At 37.2% G+C, this 18,147-nt stretch overlaps 1 protein-coding gene across 1 annotated transcript in view; it reads left to right on the top strand.

Annotated features, from left to right (window-relative positions):
* The window catches only part of kcnk2.S (potassium channel, two pore domain subfamily K, member 2 S homeolog), a 65,414-nt gene that overhangs the window by 20,533 nt on the left and 26,734 nt on the right, over positions 1-18,147 (top strand). Inside the window, exon 3 of the mRNA XM_018264991.2 lies at positions 2,621-2,738. Coding sequence (XP_018120480.1) covers positions 2,621-2,738 — 118 coding nt within the window. The remainder of the gene's footprint in view (positions 1-2,620; positions 2,739-18,147) is intronic.

The following is an 18,147-nucleotide window of genomic DNA, read 5'->3' as shown; positions in this document are numbered from 1 at the left end:
ATGAGAATCAGGGACTTTATGGAACATCCAGAGATCTGCGGCAATATCTCTATTGTGGCAGTCAGGGTGCAAAGTGCCAAAACATGGCAGCAACTTTTTCGGGCCCTCACTTTCTTACCTTTCACGTCATAAATCACCATCATAAAATTATTTAAAAAAAAAGACTAAGCACAGTGCTGCTTTCATCAACATACTAAATCACTTTTAAGTTTTCTTATATCATACCTCCTCGTACCATTATTGTACAGTAGGGCTCGTTGACAAACACAAAATGCTAAATTTGTACGAACAGGCCAAAGGGGTGCATTGGCGTTTACCACAAGTTGCAAAGGAGCATGTATGGACAAAGGTACTTGGGTTTTCAAAAGGAGAAGTAAACCTTAAAAATGAATGTGGCTAAAAATGCCATATTTTAAATACGTAACTTATTGCACCAGCCAAGTTTCAGCTTGTCAATAGCAGCAATGATCCAGGACTTCAAACTTGTCACAGGGGGTCACCATCTTGGAAAGTGTCTGTGACACTCACATGCTCAGTGGGCTCTGAGCAGCTGTTGAGAAGCTAAGCTTAGGGGTCGTCACTAATTATCCAGCAGAAAATGAGCTTCCCCTGTAATATAAGCTGATGCTACAGGGCTGATTATTAAATTCTGATGCTAATTGCACTGGTTTCTGTGCTGCCATGCAGTAATTATCTGTATTAATTACTAACCAGCCTTATAGTGTGACATTTCTATTCTATGTGTACTGTATATTGTGAGTGGGTCCCTAAGCTCAGTAAGTGACAGCAGCACAGAGCATGTGCAGTGAATCAGCAGAAAAGAAGATGGGGAGCTACTGGGGTATCTTTGGAGACAGAGATCTTTACTGCTAAAGGCTGTGGTTGCCTTGGGCTGGTACAGAAGCCCAAAACAAAATGTACAACATTTCTACCTACTTCTTTAGTTAGGTTTTAGTTCTCCTTTATATCAATTGGACAAGAATACTATACAATTACCTGCTGCCATTTAGCACAAGGCAAGTTTCTTCACTATTCTACCGAACACAGTGTTCTTTATTGCTGTTCCATTAGTTCTGGTGGAATCCATAAATGACCTGTGTATACAGGAAATATTAAGCTATACAAGACTGGCTATGGCTACAGTATAACAATAACTTATCTCCCATCTGGGCAGCTAAAGCATTTCAGATGAGCTGTTACATAAAGGTGTCATTACATGATGTAGGGTCTCTCCTTCTCAGGCTTTTTAGTGCCGTATAGTTATGCAAAGGAAATTCAAGTTCTGCTTATTGTTCCCTCTGGAACCGAGGATAATACATAGATGCCTGTGAAGGAAAATTGCTTTAAATAATGCATTTTTTCCTCCAAATCAGAAGCTATCAACAGATGACATTATTTTTTGGATGAGTGTATATTATATTGCAAATGAAAATATCACTTCCCAGCCCATGGTGATTGCAGAGCTAGTTTACTGAGGGTGCAGTCAAACAAAGGGAGAGAAATTAAATATGGAACCAATGGGCTTTCCTAGATCAGCACCCCTGGTGCTGCTGGAATCATGGGGATAAACAAAGTGGGAAAGGAGTTAACAATACCGTCAGAGTTGTGTTATGGTATGGGATCTGTTTTCTGGAAACCAGTTATCCAGAAAGCTCTGAATTATGGAATGCCTGTCTCCCATAGACTCCATTTTATCCAAATAATCCAAATTCTTAAAAATTAATAACATTTTCTTTGAAATAATAAAACAGTAGCTTGTACTTGATCCAAACTGAGATATAAGTAATCCTTATTGGAAGCAAAACCAGTCTATTGTTTTTTTTTTTTAATGTTTAAAAACCTAAAAAAGGCAGCTGGCACCATTCCGTCACCCCAAACAAAATAGATAAATTATGTAGAATCCAGGAGTCTCAAAATCGTAGTAAAGTAATATAAAAATCTTTATTTACATCTTGTATAAAAAATAATAGCCTGACGCGTTTCGTGCCCCCACAGGGTGCTTAATCATAGGCTAACTTATTATTAATACACAAAAAGTATTTAAAGGAGAAAGAGCCAATAGCAAATACCATAGGCAGAGTCATAAGGTTTAGGTTTTTGTATGTATTCCCCCCTTGCTGAGGGTTTGGAGCATGAGTACCCAGACCCCTTATGGAAAGCAGTAAGCTTGTCCTTATATTTCTACAAAGTCCATGCTTTCTATGATTCTTCTTTTGTTTTTTTAATGTTTACATGATTTTCTAGTAGACTTAAGGTATAAAGATCCAAATTATGGAAAGATCTGTTATCTGAAATACCCCAAGTCTCAATCATTCTGGATAACAGGTCTCATACCGATACATGCTAGTTGGCTGGGTTAAGCAGTTGTAGAGGTGCCCAGATGAAATTGCACTGTACATTCTGTTCACCTGTATAACTTGTCTACTAAACCATATCAACCAATCAGCAAATAGCATTTACTGGTCAGCTGTTTGGGAAGAAAAATGTCATTGGTTGCTATAGGTTATCCTTTTTATTACATTACCCACTAAATCCTATGTATTTGTATTTTGCCATGAGTAGAGCTTTGGGAATGCTAACAGTCCTCAAGACTTAACATAATTTCTTTCTAATCCTACAGCAACTTATGGCAGCTATTAATTCGGGGATCATACCTATAGGAAATACCTCCCATCAGAACAGCCACTGGGATTTGGGAAGCTCTTTTTTCTTCGCTGGCACCGTTATCACTACTATAGGTAGGACATTGTTTTGTTTTTTCATGGAATCAAAATGGTTTGGCTTTTGATGGCTGACAAAGTGAAGAATGGGCAGATAATATCTTGTACCTGGTATGTAAGTAGCATTATCTTGTGTTTAGTTCTGGTGTAGCCACAGCTATCTCTGATTGATGTTTAATGCTTCCAAGAAAGTTATATTGGGTCATGTACTATGTCCATGGGCAAGTGCAGAGTACTAATGGGTGTCAGAGTGAGATACCAAGATGTATCTTACGGTTTATCAAGTAAAGGCTCCATCTAATGTCTATGGGGAAATGCCAAATAGTACAGAGGTCCCCGACCATTTTTTTTTACTTGTGAGTCACATTCAAATATAAAAAAGAGGTTTAGAGCAACACAAGCATGAAAAAAAGTCCCAGTGGATGCCAAAGAAGGCCTGTGATTGTCTACTTGGAAGCCCCTATAAGAACTGTGGCTTGATAAAGAACCATGATTAGCTGGAAACGTTGCTGTTACTGTTGCCTTGCTGATGAGACTTAAGGCTTTTTAATGACAGTTTGGAGTGCTGCCCATTTCAGATCTCTACAAGCCCCTGTGTGGACTGGCAGCTTACAGAAAGCTCTGTTTGGCAGTACATCTGGTTGTTTGCAACCAAAACTTGCCTCCAGGCCAAGAAATTAAAAAATAAGCACCTGCTTTGAGGTTCCTGGGAGCAACATCCAAGGGATTGGTGAGCAACATGTGAGGTGAGCGCTGGTTGGGGATCACTGACTTAGAAGATATGTTTTTCCCCAACTAAACAAATCTAGTCCAATGTTTATATGAAAAAATAATTCTCTCCAAATGGTGAAATTATTTTGAAAGTTAAGTGGTTCTTCTCCCCTGTAAAACATTGGGTGAAGCATCTACAGATACATTTGGAAACTGCCCAAAAACAGCTAAATCACCAGATGATATCCACTTGGACTCCCCTCTATACTATTTGACCTCACCTGATCTAGAATTGGGTAGCAGAAATAAACAAGTGAAAATAGGATCAAGGGCAAAGCAATAAATGGAGAAGGCTGACTCTGCTTTTATTTCTACTATAGAATTAGTTATTGTTAGACATATTTTGGTGGAATTTTTCTGATTTTAATGAAAAAAGTCCAACAAAACTAGAATCCCCGATTGGACCTTATTTATTATTAAAGGAGAATTCAACCCTTAACTTAAAAAAACCCTACCCTACACAGACCCCCCTCCCTCGTCACTCCAGCCTAAGTGTAACCCCGGGCAAATGCCCCTAACGCTTTACTTACCCCTTGGGACAGATTCATGCATCGGAGTTCACAGGCGCCATCTTCAGCCGCTTCAGTAATCTTCCTAATGAGACTGGCGTTTTTTTAAGTTTGGGGTTGAATTCTCCTTTAAGAAATCACGATTTAATCTATAGGGGACAAACAAAAAAAATAGAGCGAAAATCCAAATCGTATGATTTTTCCACATTGATTTGCAGAATTGCTAGATTTTTCGGATTTTTGCTTTGAAAAGTCAGAAATAGTCGGATTTTCGGGCTAATTCCAGTTTCAGACCACAGAAACAAATAGGATAGGGGCCCCTCTCATTGACTTATATACAACCTCTGCAAGTCTGAGATGGTGGATTTTCAGATTTGCCCTTTTTCCATCCTAATAATAAATCGAAAAATGTGAGTTTTTTTCCCACTTAAAATTCTGATTTTATAGTTAAAAAAAACTAAAATTTTTGATTATTTTGGATTCAGACTGTAATAAATAACCCTCTGAGTGTTGGTTGTTATGAGTGTGCAGCTTTCTGTGATATCAGCCTTAGGCCCAACGGCTACTGTTTTATGGATCCCTAATAGGGTTCTCTCCAGCTCAAGAGATTGAAAATTCCCAGGCCAATGCTAGGAGTTCAATATTCCCTTTCTGCCAATGTCACTTGCCTTTTATATACTATACTAAACAATGCTAGTCAAAGTCAAGAATAATAAGCAACACCTGGAACCTCTGAGGATAGAGGGAGTTATAATTAACAATAACCAGCTTTAGGGCTCTTACACACGGCCGTTCCGACCTGCGCTCCCCTGCGTTCCGTTTGTTGGCGTTCAGCCGCAGGGGAGCGCAGGAATAGACGCAAGTAATGATTTGAAATGGGGCTGTACTCACTCAGGCGCGTGTAGGCGCCGAACGCAGGAAAAATGCAGCATGTTGCGTCTGAACCTGCGTTCGGCGCCTAAACGCGCCTGAGTGAGTACAGCCCCATTTCAAATCATTACTTGCGTCTATTCCTGCGCTCCCCTACGGCTGAACGCCAACAAACGGAACGCAGGGGAGCGCAGGTCGGAACGGCCGTGTGTAAGAGCCCTTAGAATCTATTCATCGGTTGATGATGCTCACAGACTATAGCATCGTTAAGACCAACAAAGCTAATGGACAACGGATCTGTCACGCTTGATATAGTCATTCCAAGAGTGTGTGCACTTAATCTGCTAATTTGATACAATCCTTATTGTACATGAGAAGCAGTAAAGACTGAACGTGAGCGACAGTGGAAATGATTTCCAAAGTGTAATGAGCCGCAATGAACATTATAAATGTCAGCAGAGAAGCCAAACAGGTTTCTACTTACTTTCCTTCTCCGCAGACTAAATAAAGTCTAATGATTTGCTTTGTGAAATAATGTGGAGAAATCTATCCAGTCTGTAGGGAAGACTTGTTTATACTGTACCTGGATTCGTCTGCCCGAGAGAGACATTGTATTGCACTTGCTTTCATGTACAACAATGTCAACATTCTCTTTGTGTTTAATAAGATGCGTGGTGGGTAGGTCCGAGCAAGTCGGGAATTGTGTGTACATTTAAAAAAAAAAAAAAGAAAACAAGTTCTGTTTCCTCCCCAGCTTTATGATGTCATAATCTATTTGTGCACAAATGTATGAAAGCATGAGCATTCTTCTAGCAGAAAACAGTAGGGGCTTGGGGCAAAAATATAGAAAGCAGTACAAAGCACATATTGTATTGGGTCACCATTGTTCGATATTTTCAGGAATTCTAGAGTTGGGGCAACTGTGATTTTTAGTAAAATTGAGAAACCTGCAGGCTGGACATTCCTGATTTATGTAATTTTGTTTCCTTCAGCAACAAGCCCTGATCTGATGTATGTGATGATTCATAGGTAGCTCTAGTAACAAGTGTTTCAAAGGACCTTCTTCTAGGTTTGTAGGAAGGAGTTCTCGCGTCCTTCCTTTTCCTCAGTCTTGGTGGAAAGGTTAGTTAGTATCTACTTTGCTGCGAACAATGGTTGTTAACTAGTATTCCTAGGGGTGAGAAGTGAGTTATTGCACACACTGTCATTCAGTGTTAGACTGGGCACCAGGCCTGCTGTCTTAGGGGCCCCCAGCCACAAGCACTCTCTGCCCCCCCAAACCACAACCCCCCTCTGGCCCCCACGTGCTTACCTATTCCTTTGCATGTCTGCGACCAGGGCCAAGGAGAAAGGTTGGACAACTACAGAGCCAGGGAAGTAAGGAGAGCCATGGCGTAGGGTGCGGGTCTGGGCCCACGAGGGCCGGGGCTCACTGGGTTTTTTCCCAGTGCCCCGCCAGCCCAGTTTGACCCTGCTGTCATTGAGCAAGCCTAGTGACAAGGTAGGCATCACAGATTGAATCTGTTATCCCCAGCCCCCAAGTTGTTGCAATTCACTCTGAAATCATAGACACCAAACGTTTGGGATAACTGAGAAGTGGGTGGGGTTGCCGGCAGATCTAGGAACTAGTTATGGCAAGTGTAGACGAAGGTCGACTAAACACTAAAATAGAGAACTAAGAACTATTCAGTAGTAATGCATGATCTGATCTAATTATTTACATTTTGGACATATCGGGCTAGATTCAATTCAGTGAGATGTATCATGTGAAAACTCATGGACGAGATTCAATTTGAGATTTAATTCAAGTCAGAAAAATGTGAAAATTTAATTGAAGTCTATGCGAAAAAAATGCAACTGAATTTGGAGAAAAGTTTTTTCTCCTCGAATTGAATCTCGCCCCATGAGTTTTGATGAGTGATACATCTTGCGATAACATTTTCTAACTAAGTTGAATCTAGCTTATTATAATATCAGTGTTACCTATGATTGTAATCATAGATGGACTATAGAGAGAATATCTGTCAGTGTCAAACAGATAAGTAACATCCCAATCTGTTTGTTTGTGAGAATGATATTCACAATGATATGTTGAGAGGACAGTCTGTTTTGTGATACAAATATAGACTCTTTCTGAGGGCTTGAGAAGTTGTTTATACTCTGTTTGATTTACTATATATATGTCAACAAAATAAATTCTAAATTATTAGCGTCATGGTTATACCTGCCAATACATGTTCAATTTGTACATATTGGGGCCAATTCATTAACTTCGAGTGAAGGATGAATTTGCCCCATTATGTACAGAATAAAATATAATGTGCCCACTTGGGAAGTGATTCCTCCTAAAATCAAGGTTTCCATTAAGTCTGAGTTTCTATAGTCTTTCTGTCCTCCTTAGTAGGACATTGCAGACCCATGGTGTTAGAGTTAGGGTGATCTATAAATAAGTAAATAGTCTCTGTATCATTGCCATAAACATCATGTCTAAATCTTTTGTACAGCTCTAGGTTCTTAGGTTTTATATGTATGGTAATAGGAATTGTATTGAAAAGAAGACTGGAAATAAAAAATTCTTCATCTATAAAGAGAAACATATTTTCTGATCCTTCAGTAGATGAGGTTTGAGGTAGAAGGCCTCAGTAAAAAATACCTAAAGTAACCAAATTGGGTATAAGGGATGCTATGAATGAGGCAAACATAGTGGTAGTAAAAGCTAGTTAGAGCTGTTTTTGCTCCACTAAGGACACTGTAGTTTGGGGTAGTTCTCCAGGCAACACCTACCAGACTGTAATGACTCCAGATGGTAGAGCTCATTCATAGTGAGTGAAATCCCTCAGAGCACCCGTTGGGAATCCTGGACAGGTATGGGACTTGTTATCCAGAATGCTTGGGACCTGTGGTTTTCTGTATAATGGATCTTTCTGTAATTTGAAGTCTACTAGAAAATCATTTAATTAATAAATAAACCAAATAATCTGGTTTTGCTTACAATAAGGATTAATTATATCTTAGTTGGGATCAAGTGCAATGTGCTGTTTTATTTTTACAGAGAAAATCTAGAAATTTGGATTATTTGATTATAATGGAGTCTATGGGAAACGGCCTTTCTGGATAATGGGTTACTGGATCCCATACTTGTACTCTGGGGGCTGGTACTTGAGGTGTAAGTATCAGCATTGTCAACTAGTGATGGGCGAATAAATTTGGCAGACACAACATTGTGCATTTCGCCGCAAGCTAATCAAAATTGGGGCGCACATAAAAATTGTTGTGTGTCAAAATTATTCAGATGACTTTAATGCATTTTGACCAAATAGTTGAGCATATAAATATTTATACTAATATATAAATAATTTTTGTATTTTTTTATTATATCTATTGCTCCTGGTTAAGAATCACTGTCTTCCAAGCTTCTATGTGAAAAGTTTTGCAATTCACAGTGGAACATTGTTCTACCCTTGAGCTAGAGTTTGGTTTTAAAAGAGTTGCTGAAGTGGTTTGAATTTTTGCAAACAGATCTGCCTCTATACTATATAGGGATAGGGAACCATGGTACAAAATAATTGTAAAATATCCTGGTGATTACGGGATTTTTCTATTGTATTATATTGATTTTTGGAAAAACCATTATTAGATAGCCTACATTGGATTTGTCGTAGGTTTCGTTGGCCATGTGGGAATTAGAATTATGGGTTGGTTCTGCACTTGGCTTTGCAACGTGAGTTAACAACTGCAATTGGTGTTGTCCTGCTGGGACCTTTAAAGTCAATGTCAGCTTCTGCAAACATACAGTATTAATATTGGAGTGGGAATAAGACTGCACAGGCAGATTTATTGATTACATGGTCCTAGAGAGCTGACCTAAAGAGAAATAAAAATGTAAGAAATTGCCGCTGTATCAGCTTAAGAATCAATTGCTGACTCTACCACTGTCAAATGATCTCCACAATAACATCATTGTGCCTTAAAGGCTTAGAGGCCTTCAAGGCAAGGGTTGGAATAAGCTGAAAAGTCCAACTATCAAATGCCAAGCCGGATATATGAAATGTGTTCCATACAAGGGGACACATGTAGTGACATTTTCCCCCACATTTCCAACCTGGTAAATCCCTTCCAAAGATTATAGTAGAACAAGACCCCCTAGAAATAGAGAAGGAAGAGCCCTGAAACATATACTGTACATATCCTACAAGATTTCAGGCTTTGTTTGTGCAACCACCTGCACAAAAATAGCAACCTAAAGCTGCTAGAAGAAAGGTATGCAATTTGAGCTTCAGGAATAATACCCTTTCTTTTTTTTACTTAAATTCTTTGATAGAAGTGGCAAAAGGCTGTTGCCTATATATATATATATATATATATATATATATATATATATATATATATATATATATATATATATATATATATATATATATATATATATATATATATATATATGTATGGACTATTTTATTCATTCATTTTTGAAACATTATGAAACATTTAACCAATCAATGATTTATCCATGATTAATGTTGATCCGTATGACTAATGAAGTCCCTTCAGGGATCCTGAGTAAGAATTAAATACTTGTATGAAATGAAAAAACAAAAGGTAATTAAAAATAGATTTAAGGAGCCCAAGGGGGAACACTAGTGATTGGTGACACAAATGGCCATGGACCAAGAAACAAGAAAATACAGATTAGTTTAACTCTGGAAAGTAGAAGAAAAAAGGGTTGATCCAATCAGTTAGCTTTTATTTATCTACTGCAGTGTTGAAAACAAACATTTGATTGGCAGCTACTAAATATTACTTTGATCATTCACTACCTAGCATGATTTGAGTCATTAGTCAACAAACACCATGTAATGCACTAAACACATTTACATAAATTTCAAAATACAATGTTTTTGTTAAAACCACTTGTAGTGGTTGTTTCATCAAACTTGATGATAGATCATAAAACATAAGCAACAAGGAAGAATATAAGGCTTGGAATGGTTAAATTGTACTTCTAACTCTTATAGAACATGTTCCCTAGTGCTGAAGTCCATCTTGAGAATGTAGACTTGTATCAGAAACCTTTGGTTGTACGAAAAATAACTAAGGGGGTTAATTATTAAGGTCCGAATGTTAAAAACTCAAAACATTCAAGTTTTTTTAAACTTTTAGGGGGAAAAAAACTTGCATTTTTTGAGGATTTATAAAAGCCCGATGCTACAAAAAGTCTGAATTCGAAAATCCGCCATGTTTGACCTATTGAGGTTGTATATAAGTCAGTGAGAGCGGTCCCTACCTTATTTTGAAGTTTCTGTGGTCTGCACTGAAATAAGCCTGAAAATCCGACTATTTTAGACTTTTTGGGTGAAAATCCAAAAAATGTGGGCTTTACAGGGAAAAAGCCAGAAAAAATCAAGCTATTCCGATTTTGTTCCGATTAAATCATGCTTTTTTCTAGTTTGGTCTGACTTTTTTTATTTAAATACTAAGGAAAATTCAGATTTTGATAAATATGCCCCAAAATGTATATTTTTGTCATCTGAAACTCCAGTGATTTCAAATATTATTACCCAACCACCGCACCACTGATTCTGTTTACTGATTGAGCTCAGTTTTGTTTTATTATAGTTAGGGATGCTCTCATTGCAGGATTCAGTTTGAGATTTGTCTGAACTGTACCTTATTTTCAAATTTAAGTTTTTCAATCTGAAATTTTTATTTATCAATTAAAAAATCTCTAAACCTTGAATTTAAAAATGTGTCAGCAATCACCTGGCAAGCTTCTGTAGGTGTCAATGGCAGGTGTATTTTTAAAATTTAAGCTATTTTCAAATTCAAGTTCTGGTCTAATCTCCCCGAACTGCCTCCCCGCCGGGAAGAAGAGGCAGTTTGAGGAGATTAGTCGCCCGAAGAAGAGGCGATTTGTTGTCGGGCGACTAAATCTCCCCGAATCTTCTCGTCTGTCTCTGCCCTAAGAGGGGCTTGGATGATATTAAAATCTACAATTAGTACAGATGTTGGTATGTGCAGTTTATGTGATTGTAGGGGGGTCGGTGTGAGGGTATGTACTGTATGTATGGTCTATGAAAAACTATTTTTCTCCCCTCTGACACATTTGAGAAGCATTCAGATTTTTTTTCACCTTCCTTTGGATCAGCTAAAAGAAATAGAAAGATTATGCTGTATTTGTAAGAAATGTATTCTTTCGCGGAGAATTATGCACACATCAAACATTCATACAAATGTATGAGGCAGCAAAGAGTTTGTTTAAAGGGTGATGGTGGAACATGGAAGGGAGGTGGTGCAGCTCTAGTAATTCTAGTAACGTCCAATATACAGTATATTACTGTTTATTAAATACTTTCATATTTTTTTACCAATTTATAACAGTAAGATTGGTCAGTTTATGCTTTGTGGGAAATAAACCTTGGTTGCTGAAAAAGATGCAAAATGCTCAAATAATAAATGGCTGTGAGTGAGTGAGTTTTCATAAATATTCTCGAGTATATACATGTTTGCGTTTTTCCTCCACATTATTTTTTCTCAAACAAGTTCCAATTTTGGAATGTGCCCTAACTGTTCATCAGTTGAACTGCATGCTACTTCAGAAAATTGTAAAGTTACGTGAAACTGGACCTGGACTTTTAAGGCTTTTGTTGCGCATGGAATGATACAAAGTAGACCTGTTATATCTTAGATCATTGTGAAAAGTTTGGTTAAAGGGGAACTCCGGCTTCCAAACAAAATTTGATAAAGAGGCCCATATAACACAGAAACCCCTAATATACCCATCACAGTTACATGTTTCTTCAAAAAGTATGAATAAATGCCATTTGCTATGCTGAAATCCAGCTGTTTAACAGTTTTTCTCTTTCTGCATCATTTGAAGGAGGGACTAAACACTGATGTTACAAATTGTAACTATAAATATAAAGGTAATGGATAGCACACCCAATAAAAAATAATAGTAAATTTATTGCAAAAAAATAAAAAATTACAAAAATGATGCAAAAAATAAATAATAAATTGGTGAGCCATTTTAAAAGCGTTTCGACCTAAAGGGTCTTCCTCAGGGGCACAAATAAAGAAAGAAATCCAAAAGGCAGATTTGTAACAACTTCTCCACAGCTTACAGACAGCATGCAGGAACTACATAACCCACAATGCATTGCACTGTGATATTCTGTTCCTTATTGAAATCACATCTGCAGGGAATTGTGGGGTTTGGAGAATGCAGGATGAGGACAACTGGCTGTTGATACAAAGTAACAGTAGTCTGCCAGCTCAGCAAAGTAGTCAGACAGATCAGCAGGAGAGCAGGGGGCTAGGCTTAGGGAACTGTCAGAAACCATTAAAAATTATGGAAAGTCTGCATATTTTTTAATTGATGTATATTGCAAAGCTGCTTGAAATTATGTTTGCTTTTCAAAAAGCTCAAGTTGTGTTTTTGTGGAGTTCCCCTTTGTGTAGACTGGATTTTGCTTTAAGACAATTTTTCAAAAATGCTGTAGTCTATCCCTTATGCATTTAAGTTTAATGGTTCACATACAGAGACATGGCCACCATGAGGCCCATTAATACATTGCAAGTGAGGATACACATTTGTGTAGGCCCCTTAACTGATAACAAGGATGCATTTACATATATTATCATAACAATCATTTGCCTCAAATCGTATCATCGTTGGCATTCAGTTTGGGCCTCTGTTGCCTGCGTTGGGCTCCTATGGAAGGCCAGTTCAGCAGTTTATGAAAATTAGCTTTTTGCTGTGAGCTACCAAATGATGCAGCTTTTAAAACTGTTTCATCTTCCAGCAGAACAAGTCCCGATGCTGATTCATTTAACAACCATATGTTACATGGCAGGTTGCACATTCATTGTAATTCTGTTGCTAAATTGATAGCTAAATCATCAGTAAATGTAAACGGTATCAGCGGTAGCTCTTCAAAAGACTAATCCTTCCTTGAACAATATTGTCTTATCAATACATTTCTAAAGGCACTAATGAAGTCATTAAGTAAATAGCTGTGCTGTTCTGAGAGGTTTGTGTTGATGGCAGTTATAACTCTCAGCTTTATTGGCATTACGTTTGGCATGTTATGTTTGGAAGCAGTGGAATCAGGGGGAGTTCACTCAAGCAAAAGTCGATCTCGGGAGAGGCATTTTGGAGATAGCTTTAGATTTTAAAGGGAAACTATTGCGAAAATGAAAATGTAACATTAGCTTCAGCATACTGAAATAAGAACATTTCAAAATAAAATCAATTAAAAAATTCTGTACCATTTCTGAAATAATCAAGTTTATCTTCACTATTCCTCTTTCAGCATCTGTTTCTCTTCATTCTCTCTTCATACAGGATTTGGGTGTCAGATGAATGATCCAATAAATCTTATAGGGGGGCTCCTTTTACCTAGAAGATGTAATAGAGCTCACTCTATTAAAAGCGCCAGACATCATGTCTCTCTACATGCAGGATTGGTGCAAAAGGCAGTTATTTTGTGAGTTTTTGTTTGTACTGAGATCAGTTATTTGAGTGAGCTCTAATACATCTTCTAGGAATGGGAGCCCCCCTATAAGATATATTGGATCTAACTGTCAATGAATATCTGACACCCAACTGCTGCATGAAGACAGAATGAAGAGAAACAGATGCTGAGAGAGAATAGTGAAGATAAATGTGATTATTTCAGAAACAATGCAGACTTTTTAATTGATTGTATTTAGAAAGTTTCTTATTTCAGTGTGCTGAAGCTTATATTAAATTTTCATTGTCGCGATAGTTCCCCTTTAATGGATAAGTGAGCAAAAAGGTTGACCTTTATGGAGATGCCTTGTCCAGCCTCAGTAACTGTGCTATATTGGTTGTGCATCACACAATGTACACAATGCATGAACAAATCTCATCAGAATATTTCAGAAAACCGGGTCAAGATCTGAATCACTTTCATCCAGTGACTTCATTTGATCAAGACTGGAGGCACAAAGATTTGCACAAGTTAATAATCTGTGCACAAGTGGGGCCATGCAAACTCAGACATCCACTACAATACCCTTCAGTTGCATGAATATTTATTTATGGTCTAATACATAAAGCAGAATTATTTGGTTATCTGATTATTAAACTTTGATATAAATGTCTCACTCTCATATGACATTAATGCAATTGGACCTTAGATCATTCTTTCTCATTTCCCACAATTTGTTAGAACTTCAACATCTTCTAAATCTCACCAAAAAAATTATTTTCTGGTCTCCTATGGGAGGATGGAGAAATAACATTAAAATTTGCTTTTCAAAATATTAATCTACATTAAGGGACAGATTTATTAAGGGTCAAAGTAAAAATTTGAAGTAAAAAAAATCTAATTTCAAGCTATTTTTGTGTATATTATTATCGAAGTAGATCTAATACAGCCTATTCACCCGCAGAAAAAAGCGTACATTTTTTTAATAAATGTCTTAACTAAATAAAATAATAAATTACTTTGAAATTCGACCCTTAATAAATCTGCCAGGGTCGAAATAAAAAAGTAAAAAGATTCTAATTTTGAGCTATTTTTGTGTACTTCGACTATCGAAAAGGAGAAAATTAGATTTGAATTTGAAAAAATGTGACTATTCGTATATCGAAATTCATCATGTACTGTGTCTTTAAAACTTCGACTTCGACCATTCGGTGGACTTGAAAAACTTTGAATCGAAGCAGATTGAACACGATCTTACTTCAATTAGAACGATTCGAATACAGCCTATTCACCTGTAATACATGTCTTTTTTTCTTCGAATTTCGAATTTATGGAAGTTAGACCCTTGATAAATCTGCCCCTAAAAGTAACCTATAGGTCATGTTGATCGTTTTTCGCTGGCAGTTCTGATTTTGTAAGTAATTGTTATTCCTAAAACTGACTGTTTTGCCAACTTGACTTTTTTCTCTGTAATAATAAAACAGTAGCTTGTACTTGATACAAACTATGACATAATTAATACTTTTTGGAAGCAAACCAGCTAATTGGGTTTATTTAATATTTTCATGATTTTCTAGTAGACTACAGAAAGATCCGTTATCCAGAAAACCCCAGGTCCTAAGCATTCTGGATAACAGGTCCCATACCATGGTATTCCTCATGGGCTTTTTTCCCACTGGTACAAGTACAGAAGCCGTTCCGTAACACTATCAGGTGCAAAACTGCCCCCCTTATGGCTCAATACACTGGGCCGCACTTCGCTGCTTTCTTCTGATGATGATGATGATGCATGTTGGTCAGTGGGATGTCCATGTGCTACCCACCCTTCCTGTATGCAACACCACTGAACACAGGCTGTACTCAGAGTGTAGAGAACAGCGACTCCTTGTCCTTTATTCTCATCATCATCATAATTTTTTTAATCTATATAGCACCGGCAGGTTAAGCAGAAACAACTGCACCTCATGCTGCAATAAGCTCATTCATAGCCCCATATTTGTAAACGTGCTTTGTATGACTAAAGCTTTTTAAAGGCTTAAAAAAAAAGTGAAGAAAAAGAAAAAAAAGAAAAATTCCAATATTGACGCTTTATAAAAAAAGGTTCTAATTTATACACGTTTCCTACTGGCTAACATATACACTGTATGTTTTGTGTATTCCATATTTATACATTACTTTTATTCTTCAGGTAGCACCAAATTATGTTGGAAAAAAAAATTCGGCAGAAATCTACAGGGGCCTCACATTTCCTAACAGATAGTTCCCTTTGCATGAAACCTCTTTGTAGCTTGAGTTGACTTGTTTTTCCCATTTCCTAGATAATGAACCTGTTTCTATAATCATTTTCCAACGAGCAATCTTCTGAGGATTATAGTTATTATTTTTGTCCAAGCCGAAGACATATAACATCACGGCATAAATTGGAGACATTTGTCTTTCTCCCTCAGGTCTTGGGCACCAGCGTAATTCTACGAAGGGCCTGAGTGTGCGCGTGGTCTTTGTGTAATAAGACATTTGTCTTTGAACATTATTTACCTGCATGTTAAGAAGCTACAAATCTCATATTCACTGATATCCCTTGTACCATCTAAGATGTTAAGGAGATTTATAGTTTTGTATGCATACACATATGTTAGGTTTAAAAAGTGAGAGTAGATACATTTATAATAAGATGCATATTTGAATCTAAGGGGCAGATCTATCAAGGGTTGAACTGAAATTTTAATTTGTTTTATGGTCAAATTCGACTATAGAGTTACCAAATTTGATTTGAGGGTTTTTTTTTCAAAATTCTAATTAGATTTTCAAGATTTATCATACTTTGGTAAAATTTGAAAGAGTTCAAATTTGAATATTCGCCTCCTAAAACCTGCCAAATTGCTGTTTAAGTGAATGGGAGAGGTTCAGGGATCAATTTGGAGATGTTTGCAGCCTTCCTGACATCGAGTTTGATCGAATTTGATCCGAATTTGATTAGAGTTTTCGGGGTCGTTTCAATTCATCTGAGTTGAAATAAGTTTCAATTGGTCGAATTTCGAATTGATGGGAGTTTTAAAAGCTCACATGATTTCAGAATTCAACCATTGAAAAATGTGCCTCTAAGTGTCATCTAGATTGAGTATCAAAGCTAAGGGACAATGGAGAACTATGTTTAAAGTACAATAAAGGACTGTTATTCAACAATAGAGCACATACAGTACAAGAACCTTATTTGAGCTGTCTTACAGTTGAAAGGATTATGTTTTTATTATTGAGTTGATACTGTGAAATACCTCATTTAACATAGTCTGGGCTAAAATATAATGATGTAGTAAGTTAGGTTGACCTGCTTAACTGCTGAACCTTCTGAAGCCTCTCCAATAGGCCTCCAAGATGGCAATCGATCAGTCATATATATTAACATTTTATATTTTATAAATTTCAGGTGGACCATATAAAACTATAGATGGCCCAAAACACTTGATTGCATCATCACAATCATTCAGTACAATGCAGAATTATTTTGCCTAGTCACAAGCATAAGACAGAGTAGTATGTGATGTCAGGTTGACATCAGCATGACTTACTCATCTGATAGCTCTTTTTAATACTAATATACTTTGCCTAATACATTTGTACGAGGAGATACAAGTGTGACAGCTTTCCTTTGTTTTTTTTTGTTCTTGTAGGTGATATTGGCTTCACACAGGACACTTGACTGATGAGTCCTTTCCACGCAAACATCCTAAGGCGAAGTTTATTGAAGCACATTGTACCAAGGGTGGCATCAGTGAGCAGAGACTTAGGGTTATGAAGTCATATGTGTAATTCTGATGTTGGAGATCTTCCATTCTGTATCTTAGGAAGGTATAAAAAAACAATTAGGGAAACATAGCTTGTTCTTTATCTGGCATCTATCCTAATTCCTCAGTCCAACAGCTTTAAAAATGGTCCACCATAGCAATGAGTTCTTTGTACTTATCACTTGGAAAGATGAAACAATTTCAGTATTGTTCTCACCATGGTCGCTGAGGGATGTATGGATGTTTATGTTTCTTGCTCTGTGTTTGTTTTTTGTAGAGTTGTTACCGGCTTGAAGTGTAGCTTGTTCCCATTCCTCTTTGTCATTTTATGCTGAAGATTTGTGATTTGTTGAGGTCGTTTATATGAGGTTCATGCTTTCCATCTCCTTAAGGTGGCCATAGTCGCACAGATAATATCGTACAAAATTAATTTTCGTACAATATTCGGTGCGTGTATGGTGGGAAAAGAGCCGACCGAGATCGGCAGAAGACTTGGATATCGGTCGGCTCGTCGATCGGGCTGGACGTAAAATTTTTATCGGGTGCCTTTGAAGGCACCCAAACATCGACCATTGTTAGTGCTGAATCATCAGATACAGGTAGAATTCTATTGTTTCTACCTTTATATCTGACGATTCAGCTCTACACGTGTGTATTGAAACGAACGATCTTTCTATGGCCACCTTTAGTGTGTCTTTCCTTTCAAATAATTGTGTTTTGTGTTTGTGTAATTGTGTTTTTGTCACAATGTTGTATCTTGTTGGTGCATTGTTGCTAGATACAGTGGCTGCAAATTCAATATTTAATGCATGTAAATGCTAAGTTAATTTGGTCAACTGATCTACTTATATACCACCAATAAATACTAGATGAGAGATAAGCTAATGAATATTTAATTCTTGATTTCTACAGATTGGATTCATTTTCTTGGTTAAGAGCAGCAGTATGATCCATACGGGCCTTTTGTGGCTTGACTTGAGGTATTGATTGGCAATGCTGTTAAAGCAAATTACATTAGTGTTGTAATTGGATGTTGTATTGT

The sequence above is a fragment of the Xenopus laevis genome, chromosome 5S (genome assembly GCF_017654675.1).
Source record: "Xenopus laevis strain J_2021 chromosome 5S, Xenopus_laevis_v10.1, whole genome shotgun sequence".
Taxonomy (NCBI): Eukaryota; Metazoa; Chordata; class Amphibia; order Anura; family Pipidae; genus Xenopus; species Xenopus laevis.
Note: the sequence above shows the minus strand (reverse complement) of the source record. Positions and strands in the feature narration are given on the sequence as shown.